This window comes from Nelusetta ayraudi, unplaced genomic scaffold, assembly GCF_046127955.1.
Source record: "Nelusetta ayraudi isolate G7.1 ecotype Tasmania unplaced genomic scaffold, CSIRO-AGI_Nayr_v1 ptg000026l, whole genome shotgun sequence".
Classification (NCBI taxonomy): Eukaryota; Metazoa; Chordata; class Actinopteri; order Tetraodontiformes; family Monacanthidae; genus Nelusetta; species Nelusetta ayraudi.
In genome coordinates, this window is record NW_027466076.1 from 10295783 (window position 1) to 10309301 (window position 13519).

General features: G+C 43.7%; 1 protein-coding gene across 2 annotated transcripts; it reads left to right on the forward strand.

Moving 5' to 3' along the window:
* Positions 1-790: 790 nt before the first annotated feature.
* On the forward strand, positions 791-3767 carry cetn3 (centrin 3). 2 transcript variants are annotated; one of them, XM_076029799.1, is made up of 6 exons: positions 791-986; positions 1430-1697; positions 2341-2476; positions 2560-2674; positions 2833-3024; positions 3253-3767. In XM_076029799.1, the coding sequence occupies exons 2-6, from the start codon at positions 1681-1683 to the stop codon at positions 3297-3299; spliced, it is 507 nt and encodes a 168-aa protein (XP_075885914.1). In that variant the 5' UTR covers positions 791-986; positions 1430-1680; the 3' UTR covers positions 3300-3767. The 2 variants fall into 2 exon arrangements, with proteins under 2 accessions (XP_075885914.1, XP_075885915.1); XM_076029800.1 differs by lacking the exon at positions 791-986 and having other exon boundaries at positions 1311-1579.
* Positions 3768-13519: the final 9752 nt, after the last annotated feature.

Below are 13519 nucleotides of genomic sequence, written 5' to 3' on the forward strand. Positions count from 1 at the left end.
TTATCACAGTTATCGGAAGTCGGTACGTTCACTATAAAGAACTTAAAGTTGCTTAAAGTTTTTTTTTTGCAAAAAAAAAAAAAGCTTCCTCAGGGCTCTTTGTCAGGTTTATTGAATAAATTGATGTGTTTTAGGAAACACCTTCTATACCATCTTCGGTGTCATTTACCTGCAAAATGAATTGCATCCCTTATGTGTCATCAGTAATGAGACCTGATTAACTAATAAGCGCATTGACAAACTGGATACCTTAAGTCCCAAGTAATCAATAACACCATTGTTGACTCATTTCTGAATCTTGAAAGTGATTATGTGAGGCCTGATGAAGGTCCTCTGACCGAAACGTTGCAATAAAAACCAAAGGAAGAGAGTCGAGCAGTCTGCGGGAGCTTTTTTTCTTTTTAAAATCTTGAAAGTTGAAAACAGAGATTAGGTTGGTTGACCTTTTTTTTGTTTCGTTTTTTTCAGTGGCGTCCATCTTTTTTATCACATTTAGTGGTTCCAGAAACTAGGCCATATTTGCTTGAAATCAGTCCCACCCAGCTCTCTTTCATGGCCTCGGTTTTGGAAGATCAACTTTCACAACTGGGTGTATCTCTTTAACAGTGCATTTCTGTCGTTGTTGTTGTGATTGTGATTTAAAAAAAAAAAAAAAAAAGACAAAGACAAAGAGGCAGATTCAGACAGCTGGATCCTAAATGGTCTCCCACTAAGCTGAGGTCATGGTTGAGGTTTTTCGTGTGTGCGCAAACTTTCAAAACGGCCGATGTCTTATCTCCTCTGACCAGGGGGGCAGAACAGAAGAAAAGAGTCAAACTGAAGGATGTCGACAGTGCTGGGTCTTTCCTGGGTTCACATACGTCTCATCCTGTCTCGGAAGACACGTTCAGAACTTAGGAAGCCAATCTGAGATAGGCAGAGACTCAGTGGCACCTACATGTGACGCGCCGCTGTCACGGCTGGGGAGAGTTCGCCGTGGAAAATAAGTGAGTGGTGAAATGGGTGTCACGGGTGACCGTGGGAAGAAAGTGAAACTTTGTGAAAGACGAGAGAGAGAGAGAGAGAGAGAGAGAGAGAGAGAGAGAGAGTAAATGACACTGGAAAATATTTCCAAGAGAAGTTCATTGACATTGAGGGTTACTTTGAGTTTGTATTACTGTTATTGTTATTCAATACCAAAACCAAAACAGCTTCAAACTCTTGCTTCCTTGCCGATACTTTGTTGTATTTCTAGATCCATGTATAAGATTTCTAAAAAATATATTATTTTGTTTGTTTGTCTGTTTGTTTGTTTGTTTGTTTGCATTAAGCTGGTCTGGCACCTATGGATTTTCTACAAGGATCATGATGAGCCATCCACTCACGCTCACGTCCAACATGATTCTGCGCTTTCGGCTCAATTTATCCCTGTTTGACTAATGCGGCACAGACGCCAGCAGAGGGCGGTAGATCTTAAAAGGAACTCCAGGCTGACAGATGCCTCCGCGCCTAAAAGAAGAACACAGCGCTTGTCATACGAACCAATCAAAGGACGTCTCACTATGTACCGGCAGTCCAGCGACCAATAGAAACCCACAATGTAAGTGCGGTTGGACGGATTTGTTGTGTAGTTGTGTTGCAGCGCTTTCTCTGCGTCTGGTGACCACAACTTTGTGCTGAAATACCTGTTAACCCCCCACAATGAGTGTGGCTATACGGTAATGCCGCCCCGGCTCTTTGAACTGTCTCGTTTCTGTGCTGTAGATGAGTTTAAGGCATCAAAGAAAGAGTAGCAAGCTAATAGGCTCAAGCTAATGTTAGCGTGGTTGGCTTTTTTTTTTTTCCAGTCATTGTTGGACTGTTTAGTGGCGAAAGTGTCACACAGCTTCGGATGCTTAGTTTTGTTTTGCGTTTTTGTGATATCATAATGTAATAGTGTGTTGCTATTTTTGCGGTACATCGACTTAGTCCGAAATACGAGTCTTTTTTTGTTGTTGTTGTTGTTGTTTCTTTTAACAGTATTTTTTGTTTTGCAGTAATATAAAGTTCATTGCACAATGTTATAAAAGTCGCGCTTGTATTGATATTTAAAATTTGTCTTGTAAAATGAATACATTGATATCAGATTTATCGCGATGTGACTACAACACCTATGTAGCTATACAATCTCATAAATGCACCCGAGCACAAAGTAAACCAGTTAGTGACTGTATCGTTAATATTATGACTGTTTTCTCGCAACCAACAGCTGCAGAAAGAACGTGTCACAAGTTAACTATTATGAAATGTTGAAGTCCCCATGTGTTTCTGAGTTTTCACCCTGTGGACAAGGTTGATTTAATGGGGGAAATGTGTTTTAAGGACTGAGCTTGTGGCAGACAAAAACAAGCGCAAGAAGAAGAGAGAGCTGACTGAGGAGCAGAAACACGAGATTAAGGAAGCCTTTGATTTGTTTGACACCGACAAAGACCAGGCTATTGACTACCACGAGCTGAAGGTGAGAGATGAGGAGTGACGAAACTGAATTGCTTTTACTGAACGTCACCCGTTCCTGAATTTCTTGTCTGATCATCGCAACAGGTGGCTATGCGAGCACTCGGATTCGAGGTGAAGAAAGTCGATGTTTTGAAGATCCTTAAAGACTACGACAGAGAAGGAACGGGCAAAATAACATTTGAGGATTTCAGCGAAGTGGGTAAGCTCACAAAAATATCTTCTCTGCCTCGAGCAAGGTGAAAGATGATGATACACGACTGGCAAAGTGCCAGACGTTATTTCGAAAAAGTAATCTAGCGCTAGCCTAGACTGCCACTATTTCTATATAAACTCTTTACTGTGTTTGTCCGTACACAGTGACCGACCGCATCCTGGACCGAGACCCTAAGGAGGAGGTCCTGAAAGCTTTCAAGCTGTTCGATGATGACGAATCGGGGAAGATCAGCCTGCGGAACCTGAGGCGAGTAGCGCGAGAGCTCGGGGAGAACGTCACTGATGAGGAGCTGCGCAGCATGATCGACGAGTTTGACACCGATGGAGATGGTGAAAGTGAGTCACAGTCTTTTTTTATTTCTGTTATAAAAGCCATTCCCACCTTCTTTAAAGAAAAAAATAACCATAATTCAACGCCATTGCACCAAACCTAGAGATTGTGTGTCTGTGAGGATCTAGATTGTCTAAATTAGAGGTTCTTGCTTAAAACTTTTTTTTTTTTTTTTTTAATTAGCATCAATGTAAGTTGCAACACGCTGACTTTGTATTTCATTGTTCACGCAGTCAATCAAGAGGAGTTCCTGTCCATAATGACCGGAGACTCATTATGATGAGTATCTCATTAAACTGTCCAAGTGACAGAACGTCCCTTAGTGTGGGTGAACAGCGTGACAGCATGGTGAGCTGCCTCAGACCAGAAGGATTCATTCGCCGTGTGGACTTTTGCTTGGAGCATGACGTGGACCACGTCTACCAAGTTGAGTGTGACAAATCAGTTCAGGCTCGCACAGACTGTTCAACAAAATCGAAAGAGGTGATTCAAGCTTTTCTTTGTCTGTTTTATCACTGAGCAGGTGTTTACCTTCTAAGTGTTTTTTTTTTCTCAAAATGTCCTCGAGAGAAGGTCCTTTTTAATTTTCTGCATTGTTTTTTTGGGGGAGCTTGGAAACCTCCCTCAGCACATTCGGACTTGAATTTAAAGATGCTGTAATTGTTTTACCCGTTTTCCAGTTTACAGTAGCAAAAGATTTTTATGTTATTTATTTTATACAAAATAAAATCTTGTTGCAAGCTCTCTACTTTTTTCCCTTGCCCATGTTCTGTTCTGTAGTTTGCACCTGACATCAATCTCTCATTTCTACTGCCACGCACCCTGAAAGACCGGGCTGAGCATCGCATTGATGCCACGTCTGTGTTCACGTAGTAACGTCAGTGGGAAGAGTGTGATGTGTGTCACGTTTTGCAACCCGTTTGTCATTTTTAACACCATGAAATATTTGTAACACTACCGCTGAGTTGTGTGTCCAAGTGGCAGCTGCCCTTTATGAAATTTGACAATCCGGTTCCATCGAGGTCATTGCAAGCAGTTCACTTGCGTGAACGGCTTGCAGTACCTCAGGCAGCGGAATTCCCGTAGTACCTTTTCTGTCCACCAGAGGGAGCCACTCAGTCATGGTTACACCCCATAATCCAAAAAGGTACATTGACGTTTTGAGTCCCAAAAGACATTCGTCCGCTGTGCAGTGCCAGTTTAACAACAGCCGGTGACTTAAAACGCATCAAACTGAGCGTAAACAGCTTTGAGAACACATTCCAGTGGTTAAGTAACTGAAGCTGGGTGTGGATGGTAGCATGGGCACGGTGCGGAAGCCGAACACGGGACAATTCTTTCGGCAGCCCTCCTCCCCGTCCTTTGACAGACCGTCACGTGTTGGTTTGGTCGCAGACGTCCATACGAGAACACCCGCCCGCTTCCCCTTTTTTTTTTTTTTTTTTATCCACTCAGATGATGAAGAGGACTGCGGCAGGCTAACCCAATTTGCTTTGGTAATAGCCAGAGCGAATCACATAATGACAGACTAGAGGACTTGGTGGTTTTCCCCTCCTCTGCAATCGAGGTCTGTGGTTTCTTTAGGGAGGCCGACGAGAGTGATGCACAGCGGCGAATGGCACACGAGCATGAGCACGCACCTACACACACACACACACACACACACTGCAGGGACTCGTGCTGCTCATGCTGAAGGTCAGCGAGCGCCCATGCTGATTATCAGAAACTTGCATCTGGTCATTACTGCAGGGACAGACATCACGACTTGCCCTTGTACTGGCACATGCTCAGCTGTTAGGCCCCACACCGGAGCGAGCCGCGCTCCAGAAATAAACCAACCCAGTTACTCCCCAGTTACAACCTCAGAGTCGGCCCCCACTCTGTGTCTGTGTCTGTGTGTGTGTGTGTGTGTGTGTGTTTAATCCGACCAGCCCGCATTCGTGAGCTCACACATAATGTTCACTCTCTTGACTATTGCTCGTGTTTTTCTTTGTGTGCAAGGCTTCTAAAAATACCCCAATGGGCCGGACCCTGTCGGGGCGGCTGATTGCTCTACTACGGTTAGCGCCGATAGCTTCCCGCAGCCTTCGGGGAACTGATGTTTCACGCTGCGGTGCTCCTGTAATTGAGGTTTCTGTTTACCAACTAAGTGGAACTTGATACGGATAAGCTGTGTCTGAGTTCCGCACACAAGTACGGCCAGTTCTTGGAAAACAAAACAATAAGGTAAATGTGCTTGAAGATATGTATGTGCTTTTCTATGCACCCCCCCCACCCCCCACCCCATTTATCTTGTGAGCTCCAGGGTGCGGCATTGCACTTCATACTCAAGGGAAGATATCTGATAGCTTTGGTAATCTAGGATGCAAAACATAATCAACAGGAAAGTTCTGCACATATTACATAATATAAGCAAGCTTGGGGGGGGGGGGGGTTTAGTGAGGTTTTTCAATGCGAACTCGAACTAAAAATCTTTTAACCATAACAACCATTAACCTTATCTACATAAATATTTTGTATTTATATTTCTATGTGTTTTATATTTTGTTGTTTGCCTAAGTATTTGAAAGGATTGGGTTTTTGCAAGTCTGAACTTGAGCTTTAAACAGCAAGGCCTGGCCCACTAGAAGCACTTTGGAAGTTTCACACATATTTCTCATGTACTATGGGCCGCTCTAATTCGTTAATTTCCTTTTTGATCCAAACAATTAGCGCACCCGCCCCTCACTCGCTCAACCGTGCTGCTGCTGCGGAACGCTGAAATGAAAAGTTGGCGCGGGAGGAGGAAGAGGAGGAGGAAGAGGAGGAGGAGGAGAAAAACCTCTATCGCTTGTGTCTCTCCCCACTTCCTTTTCCTTTTTGTTCCGTGTGAACCCAATCACAGCTGAGGGTCCTGTTTGCACAGTGGGCGCCCCTAAAGCGCCTTGTCGGTAACCAGAGTCAGAGTTCAGCTCTTGTGTCCACCTGTCAGTCATTAGGCCAGTTATGCCGACCATGTGACAACACTTGGCCCCTGGCCCTCGCCGAGACAAGGGGACGTGGCGAGGGGAGGGGGTGGGGGTCGGTTCCGTGTCCATGTGGTTCAGTGTGCAACGCCACAAAGTAACACAGTCTTTCCCTCCCCCCCCCCCAGAAAGTGTCCCACGGCGCAGAAACAAGTCCATCCTCTCAATTAAATGACGCTGAGGTGAAATCGGGCCGTTTGCCGCTGGGGGTGATTTGGAGCGTTTGCGACATGAGTCAGCTGGGCTGTGACACCAGCACGTGACCCCTCCGACCCCCTCCGACCCCCCCCCCCCCGCCCTCACAAGGATGACCCCGACGGACGCGGCCGCCGCGGCTGGAGCGGCGGCCGTAACACGTTCGGCATTTTGAGTAGCTCATCACCGTTCGCATGAATCTCTAAAGATGAGCATTTCTTTATTCAGCGTCTTCCGTCAGGATTTGATAGACGGACAAAAAGCGAAGGCAGAAGCTCCGTTTTTCGTTGACTCGTTTCTTGAACTTCCGTGCTCGCCACAGTCATCATCTCAAACGTAGCCCCTTTGTGGCTTCGGCTTAATTTAAAAGCCATCACAGAAACATTTCTAATGTCACATGGTACACAAAATTCCCTTCATCAATGTTTTCTGCCAATGAGTGAGTTGCTGGCCTGTCAATAAACTCCCCAGAGTTTCTCCTTTGTTTCTTTAGGTCACTCTACTTTTCAAAAAAGGTTTTGGAAAATTCTGACCTTTTGTGATGTCACAAAGGTCCCAAGTTTCACTTCCAGCTTGGTGGACTCCCGGACTTCTTCAATGCCGTCTAGCTTTTCTCGTTTTCCAAACGTCTTAGCAGAAGGTTCAATTAAAAAAATAAATAAAAAAAATAAAAAAAACTGTTTTATCTCAACGGAGGCTGCAAACAAAAGGCTAAATAAGTTATGTTTCGCGGTATTACTAAACATTTGAGTCTGCTCTTCCTGGGCCCATGATGAAAGGTCATAATCATGTGGGTGTTGAGTCCTTATAGGGGATATCCAGGCTGAGAATAGAAATATAAATAGATTGTTCTCAAAACCTCAAGAACTCTTTCGTTTCTCACTCGCATTTAAAGACAGCACATCATTTTCACTCAGTTTCTATGACATTAACAGAAGCTTAATGACAAATTTAGTTTCAAATGAAAATGCATAGAATACTGGCTTGGATGTGTGAAGAAACAAAAAAGAAAAAAAAAAAAGGTACCTGTGTTTTTGCCCCTTACTTGAGAGTTATTACATAAACTGTGCTGCGTTTAATGACAGAAAGTGTGGACTCCCATCATGTGGAAGGGGAGCGGACACAGACACGAAGGGGGAATGCCTCGAGACATGCTGTGGATTGCCGACTATGCCCGGCAGTTGGGTGAGGATGGATTAGTTTACACACGCTCATGGCTTTCACAGTAACTCTATAGTCCCTCCCCAGCTAGCACAGCTTCACCCAGGCAGACACACACCTCGGCCAGCACTCGTATGAGAGCCAAACAACCCTGTTTGTGCAGAATTACCCTATACAGGGAACGTCCAGATGCCAAACCTTGTGAGAGTCAAGTAATGAAATATTATTGATAAAGGATTTTAAAAAAAGAAAGTGCAGAGGTATGTTCAAGAATGAGGTATTTAGTGCAGTAAAAAAATAATAATAATAATAATCCTAGGGGACACAATGTGTAGCACATACACAGATAGGAAAATGGAAAAGAATGCATCTGTTCGGAAATTGTGAAATCAAAAAACCAAAAGTAAAGTTTCAATAGCGCTTACACATATTGTACATATCTACATATACAGCAGTCTCACAATTAAGTTCACTTCTCACAATTAAGTCCACATTGACCAGGAATGTGAAACTACTAAGAGATTTTTATTGCACCCTGATCAAGCAGGGATGATGCAGGATGTAGATCTTCCTTGTGAACAGATGTATTTACCCAACATCAGGGCCATCAGAAAACACGGCTGATCCAGTTTAACTGTGATGTGCAACCTGATAACTCAAGCAGATGTGGCAACATGGACATGATGATAGTATACAAGATACACATGCAGCTATTTATTTACTTTTTGCTGTGGCTGTAACTAGTGATCATTTTGATGTCGAAAAATCTGCTTATTACTTGCCTCAAGGGACAAAAAGTCACAAATTTTGCCAGAACAATACAACAAAACAAACAAACAAAAAAACCATAGCAACAATGCTCAGCGATTTTTTCACCCTGACATAAATAATCTTACGTTTATCAATAATTCTGCGTAAATAAATAACAAAAATATTTAAAGATGTGTAGGATTTTTTTTCAGATGCATTTTGGTTTAAACAATTTGAACATTTTCTGATAAATGCAATCGAAATATAAGTGAAGCAGAGGAGTCAAGTAAATGTTAAACTACAATAATGAACCCTCTCAACGATCTCCTTCAGCTGCCCGATGAAGAGGCGGATGAGGAAGAATGTCCAAAAAAAAACAAACTCCAATAATAATATTTTTGGGATCTTTCTCCACAGACATCTGGTTCTCTTCAAGTTTAGACTGAGCTTATTGCTCCTGCCGGTGCTTGTTTATTCTTCCCTCACACCTTCATCCAAGTCCTACACTATCTGCCCACGCAGGCAGCAAGCACGGATGCGCGCCTGTTATGGACTAGGTGAGACATTTTCCTGAGACAGCACATCCTGAGACTTTAAGGTGAGCTGAACTTGCCTATAAATAAGGAGGGGGGAAAATGTTGTTCTTGTATGAATTTATCCGCCTACATACTGGAATATAATGCAGAGAAAACATCTACAAGGAGCTGTGTGTTAGAAATTTTGAGGCGAACGGCAACAATTAGAAGCTGTTTTGTGAATTCTGTTTTTATTCCAAGTATTTCCTCCCACTTTTAATCTGCTTGCTGGTCATTTGTAAAGTTTGTACCTCAGTTTGGTCATATTTTAGTTCTAATAAATTAGAATAAAATCTCGAGGGGACACTTCACTCCTAATGCAAATTTGGGGGGCAAAAATTAGCCTTTTTTATTACATTTAAAAAATATTGCAGCATATGCATCAGTCTCTTGCTAACAGCAGCTGGCCTCGCCATGTGTTCCTCTCTCTTCTTTTTCTTCTGAGGCTTTTAGTGGCTAGTTTGTCATGTCCAATTCAATAACAGGCTCTGTCAGGAGGCAAAGGAAGAGCCGAGGTGACGTGAATACGGCACCGCGGAAGCCACAAAGGGAGGGGGCTGCGTGTGGATGGAGCAGCTCCACGGAACACGGAGCATCAACACGTCAGACCGCCGTCCACTGCCCGTTTCCGACGAGCAGTCGACGACGGCCCGCCGTTCTTTAACCAAAAGTAACACCGCCAGTGCCAGAACTCACAGCGGCCTTTTCCAAGCCGTAGTAAAAATGACAGTGAACCTGCAGTAAAACAGACAGTTGTGGCCAGTTGTGTCTGGATGTTCAGTGCAGATCTGAAGGAATAGCAGTAAAATAATTCACAAATAGTTTGGTTAAAAAAGCAAATTAGCCAAATTCATGACTCGCCGGAAGTAGGTCATGAATAGTGATTAATTTGTTCATTTTTCCAAGTCTTCCTTTCTGTCCAACTTAAATTGATAGATTCGGCTTCCCCTTTGGCTGTCATTTTCTTTCTCCCTCTATACCAGGCATGGCCAAACTATGGCCCGGGGTCCATATGTGGCCCGTTAAGCTTTTCAACCTGGCCCGTCCAACTTGAAGAAATTATGTTAATAGTAAGTAAGTAATAAAGTAGCTGTATTTGATCCATTTTTTCAGTGTCTTAAGAGTCATTTCAATAAAGAATTAGTTACTGTTGGGCTGCAGATATTCTGTTGTAAAACCTCATTTTCAAATAGACATTAGAGCACGTTTTTTTTTTTTTTACATATCCCACGATATATATTTTTTCTGAGGTGGGTCACCAAAACGCTCCATCCATCCGCTCCTGCTCCGGCCCCTCTGTCAAATTTTAGAACCTATTGTGGCCCACCGGGCAGGCCCAGTTTGCCCACCCCTGGTCTATACGATGCCTCTCCTGTAATTGTCGCTGCTGCTACAGTGGCGCAGACAGGCGTCCGTCCACCGGGGGGTGGGCGGCCTGCAGGCTTTGCAGTCGGCCAGTGTTTTTCTTTTCCGGGAGGAGGTACACTGTGCAGATGGATGCAAACCAAAGGGCGAGGGAATCAAAACATGCAACTCCCGACACGGCGGGACATAAAAATTCCTTCCAGCTGAAACGCAAACAATCCCTTTCCCCTCACCCTCCGCCTTGGCTTGCTGTGGGAGGGAAATCGTGTGCTGAATTTATTTTGAGGTGGAATCGTCCTTTACACTCAAACAGTCGCCGCTCCATCACTTGGACAACTTTGACTGAAAGTCGCTGACCTGCAGCAAGTCAACCAAGGAAAAACAAAACTTTGAAATCTCTGGTTAGAATAGAATAGAATAGAATAGATGTGCTTTATTGATCCCAAACTGGGAAACTACACTACAATAAAATGCCTTTATTAATCCCACATTGGAGAAATTTGCATAATTACAGGAAAAATATAGTGCAAGGAGAAGAAAAAATATATTAATTCGAAAGAAATAAAGACATAAAATAAAATATGTATAGGATAAGAAATGAAAATAACAAACAAGATATTTACATCTTAAGGACAGCTGGACTACTTACAAGTTATCTACATTATACTGACAGATAAATTAAGTGTTTTATTGCGACTACAGCGAAGAAAAAAAAAAAAAAACTACTGGTGGTCGAAAGCGCATAGTCAGGCTAAACCTGCCATGAAAAAAAAGGAGGCTTCATGGTTTTCGGCTTTTGATCCCGCTAACTTAAGATGAGGAGAAGTAATGCCAGCGGGCCCCAGACGATGTGTCAGAAGAAAGACTGAGAGGAATTCTGTCAGAGCAACAGCTGACTATGCTAGCCGCTAGCGCGCTTATCCTCTGCTTACATTTGTTGTCCGGCTACACTTGTAGGCCCTTCCCTTTAGAATGTCACATTAATGAGATCACGTAAGACACACACACACACACACACACATGGTCCTGTAGGACTTTCTACCTTTTCTCATGTCTGAGAGACCAGCGGCAGTGGGCGTGTTGATTTTTATTTATTTATTTTTATGATGGGGGAGGGGTATTGGGTAAACTTTTCGGCCTGTGGAAGTCAAAGGAGCCCGCTGGCCTCCTTTTCCGCCCAGTGATGGGAGCAGACAGCTGAGGGTAAATCCTCCGCCAAGCAGATGCTCGCAGCACTGATATCTAGGACATGCCTGTAGGTTTGATCTCTCACTGTCTCTCTCTCTCTCTCTGTCTCTCTCTACCCCTTCAAAAACCTCCTCCTCCTCTATGTAATGTGTAGAGCTGCTGATCTTTGGGCCAGTAATCCTGGGCTCTTGCACCAAGGGCCCCTGGAGGCCCTGAGTGTCAGCAACACATTTCTCTTTTCCCCGCCCACGCGTGCACGCACACACACGCGCGTTTGCTCGTACGTGTGCAGAGCGAAGCGCACAGATGAACACACACGCACACACGGGCAGCATCACTGACACCTCGGAGCTAAATATACCGGCGAGTGGCAACGACAGGTGAGCAGGCTCCTCCGCAGGCCGGCGAGCTCGGACATGGGAGGTCACAGGGTGTGAGCGTGTGAGCGTGCGTGTGTGCGTGCGCGGGACAGAGGGGGTGGCGTTTGGACGTCAGGGTCTGCCCCGATTGTAGACTACCACGGCTCAGTGTGGACTGGCCTCAGATCCAAACGCAGCCCAGCCGTGGGTGCCCCCCCCCCCCTCTTCTCTAAGCCAGCTGGTCTGGCTTAAAGTCACTGGTTTTTACTTTTCCTGACTCCTCGGCCCTTTCTTGTTTGATACAAGGAGTTGACTGAGTGGACCCTCAGCTGGAGCTGCTGGGAAATCTTCCAGGCGAAGAAGACGCAACGAGGAGCGCTGGTGAGTGAGGCCGTGCGGCGGTTGATGGCTTTCGGAGACGTGGGCAGTGGTTTCACTTAGGGGCCGAGGGCCAGAGGATGAGGAGAAAAGTTTAGAGGGAGGACTCGGAGGAAACTGTGAGGCTCAGATTGTTTGAACCACTGGGTGGCAGTATAATGAGTCTGTGAATGCAGAAGCAATAGGTCATATTGAAAGATAATGTCAGCACTAAGTTGTCCAGCCTTAGTTCTGCACTTTGAGCTCTCTTTTTTTTTAGAAACGACCTGCTTCTTAGTATTTACTCATTTGTTTAATTTGTGGTTGCTATTAATGTGCATTTTTATTGACTATTTAACTGCAGCATATTTGTGTGCATTGGGTCAAAGGTGGTTTTAAATCAGAAAAGAGAAAAAAATTATCTGGATATAAAATTGAAGCTGGTCAGATTTCCAATATAACAGTAGCCGCCATTTCATCCATTATCAATTATTAAGTGCAAGGTGACCATTAGTTGTTTGAGTGTCTTGTATTATCATTTTTGCATAGGCAGTAGTCAATTTATTTAGATTGTGTTATCAGTAGTTGTTGTAGGAGAATGAAACTATAGTTTTGTCATTAAAAGTAGTGCTGTTAAAAAAAAATACACACAATTTTTTTTTGGCCATGAGAGTGAAGTTCTGAATTTGCATTCTTTCTCACTGCCAGCTAATAGACTTTTTAAAACTTGTTTGTGCTGATGAAATGTATGTTAATATACGTCAGTATAACTTATATAACCTGTCTTTAACTAATACTTTGCAACATATGGGTTTAAAAGACTAATATTTAACTATTACATTTGAATGATCATTCTAACACACTGATGCTGTTTTTATCTTATATAAAAGTTTAGTAGTAGTACTATATATATATATGCCCCGATGCAGGGGTATTTTTTTTATTTACACCTGAAAAAGTGTGTTATGAGAGCTAACATTGTTGTCAGTCAACTAGTTAGTGACTTCAAGGTTTCCTTTTTTCTATAAACTGTTGGCTACATTCTTAATAAGACGTAACTCGAGCCTGCCAGATTGTGTCGAATTCAATTGACCAGTTACGCAGGCTCCTTAAAAACGGTGCTTTAACACGATAAGTGTTAAAATTCCCCTATTACTCTAACATGCACCAATTGACTTTGAAAACAGCGAGCGTTTGGGGGGCGCCCCACTGAACAGGTGAACAGACGGTAAAACTTGAGTTGTAATACTTTCCGCTGGGTGGCAGTATTGAGACTTATCAAAAAACACGACGGCTCCCAAGCGACTTTTTTTTGAACGTTATAGTGAGTACATCAACCTGTTGATAACATAGACTGACGTTACCTTACCACAGGATGTGCACGCGAAAGTATGCCTACGGTGTTTACTCTTGATTTTCAATTTATCCACGAATTTAATGATGGAATTATTTCTTTCTCTCTCTCCGTGTGTGTGTGTGTGTGTGTGTGTGTGTGTGTGTGTGTGTGTGTGTGTGTGTGTGTGTGTGTGTTTCCGCGCGCCCGTC

What these genes read in the sequence shown, in the direction of transcription:
- cetn3 (XM_076029799.1), top strand. An exon ending in TTGACTACCACGAGCTGAAG is followed by an intron (nt 2,477 to 2,559) that starts GTGAGAGATGAG and finishes TCATCGCAACAG; the next exon opens with GTGGCTATGCGAGCACTCGG. An exon ending in CACCGATGGAGATGGTGAAA is followed by an intron (nt 3,025 to 3,252) that starts GTGAGTCACAGT and finishes TTGTTCACGCAG; the next exon opens with TCAATCAAGAGGAGTTCCTG.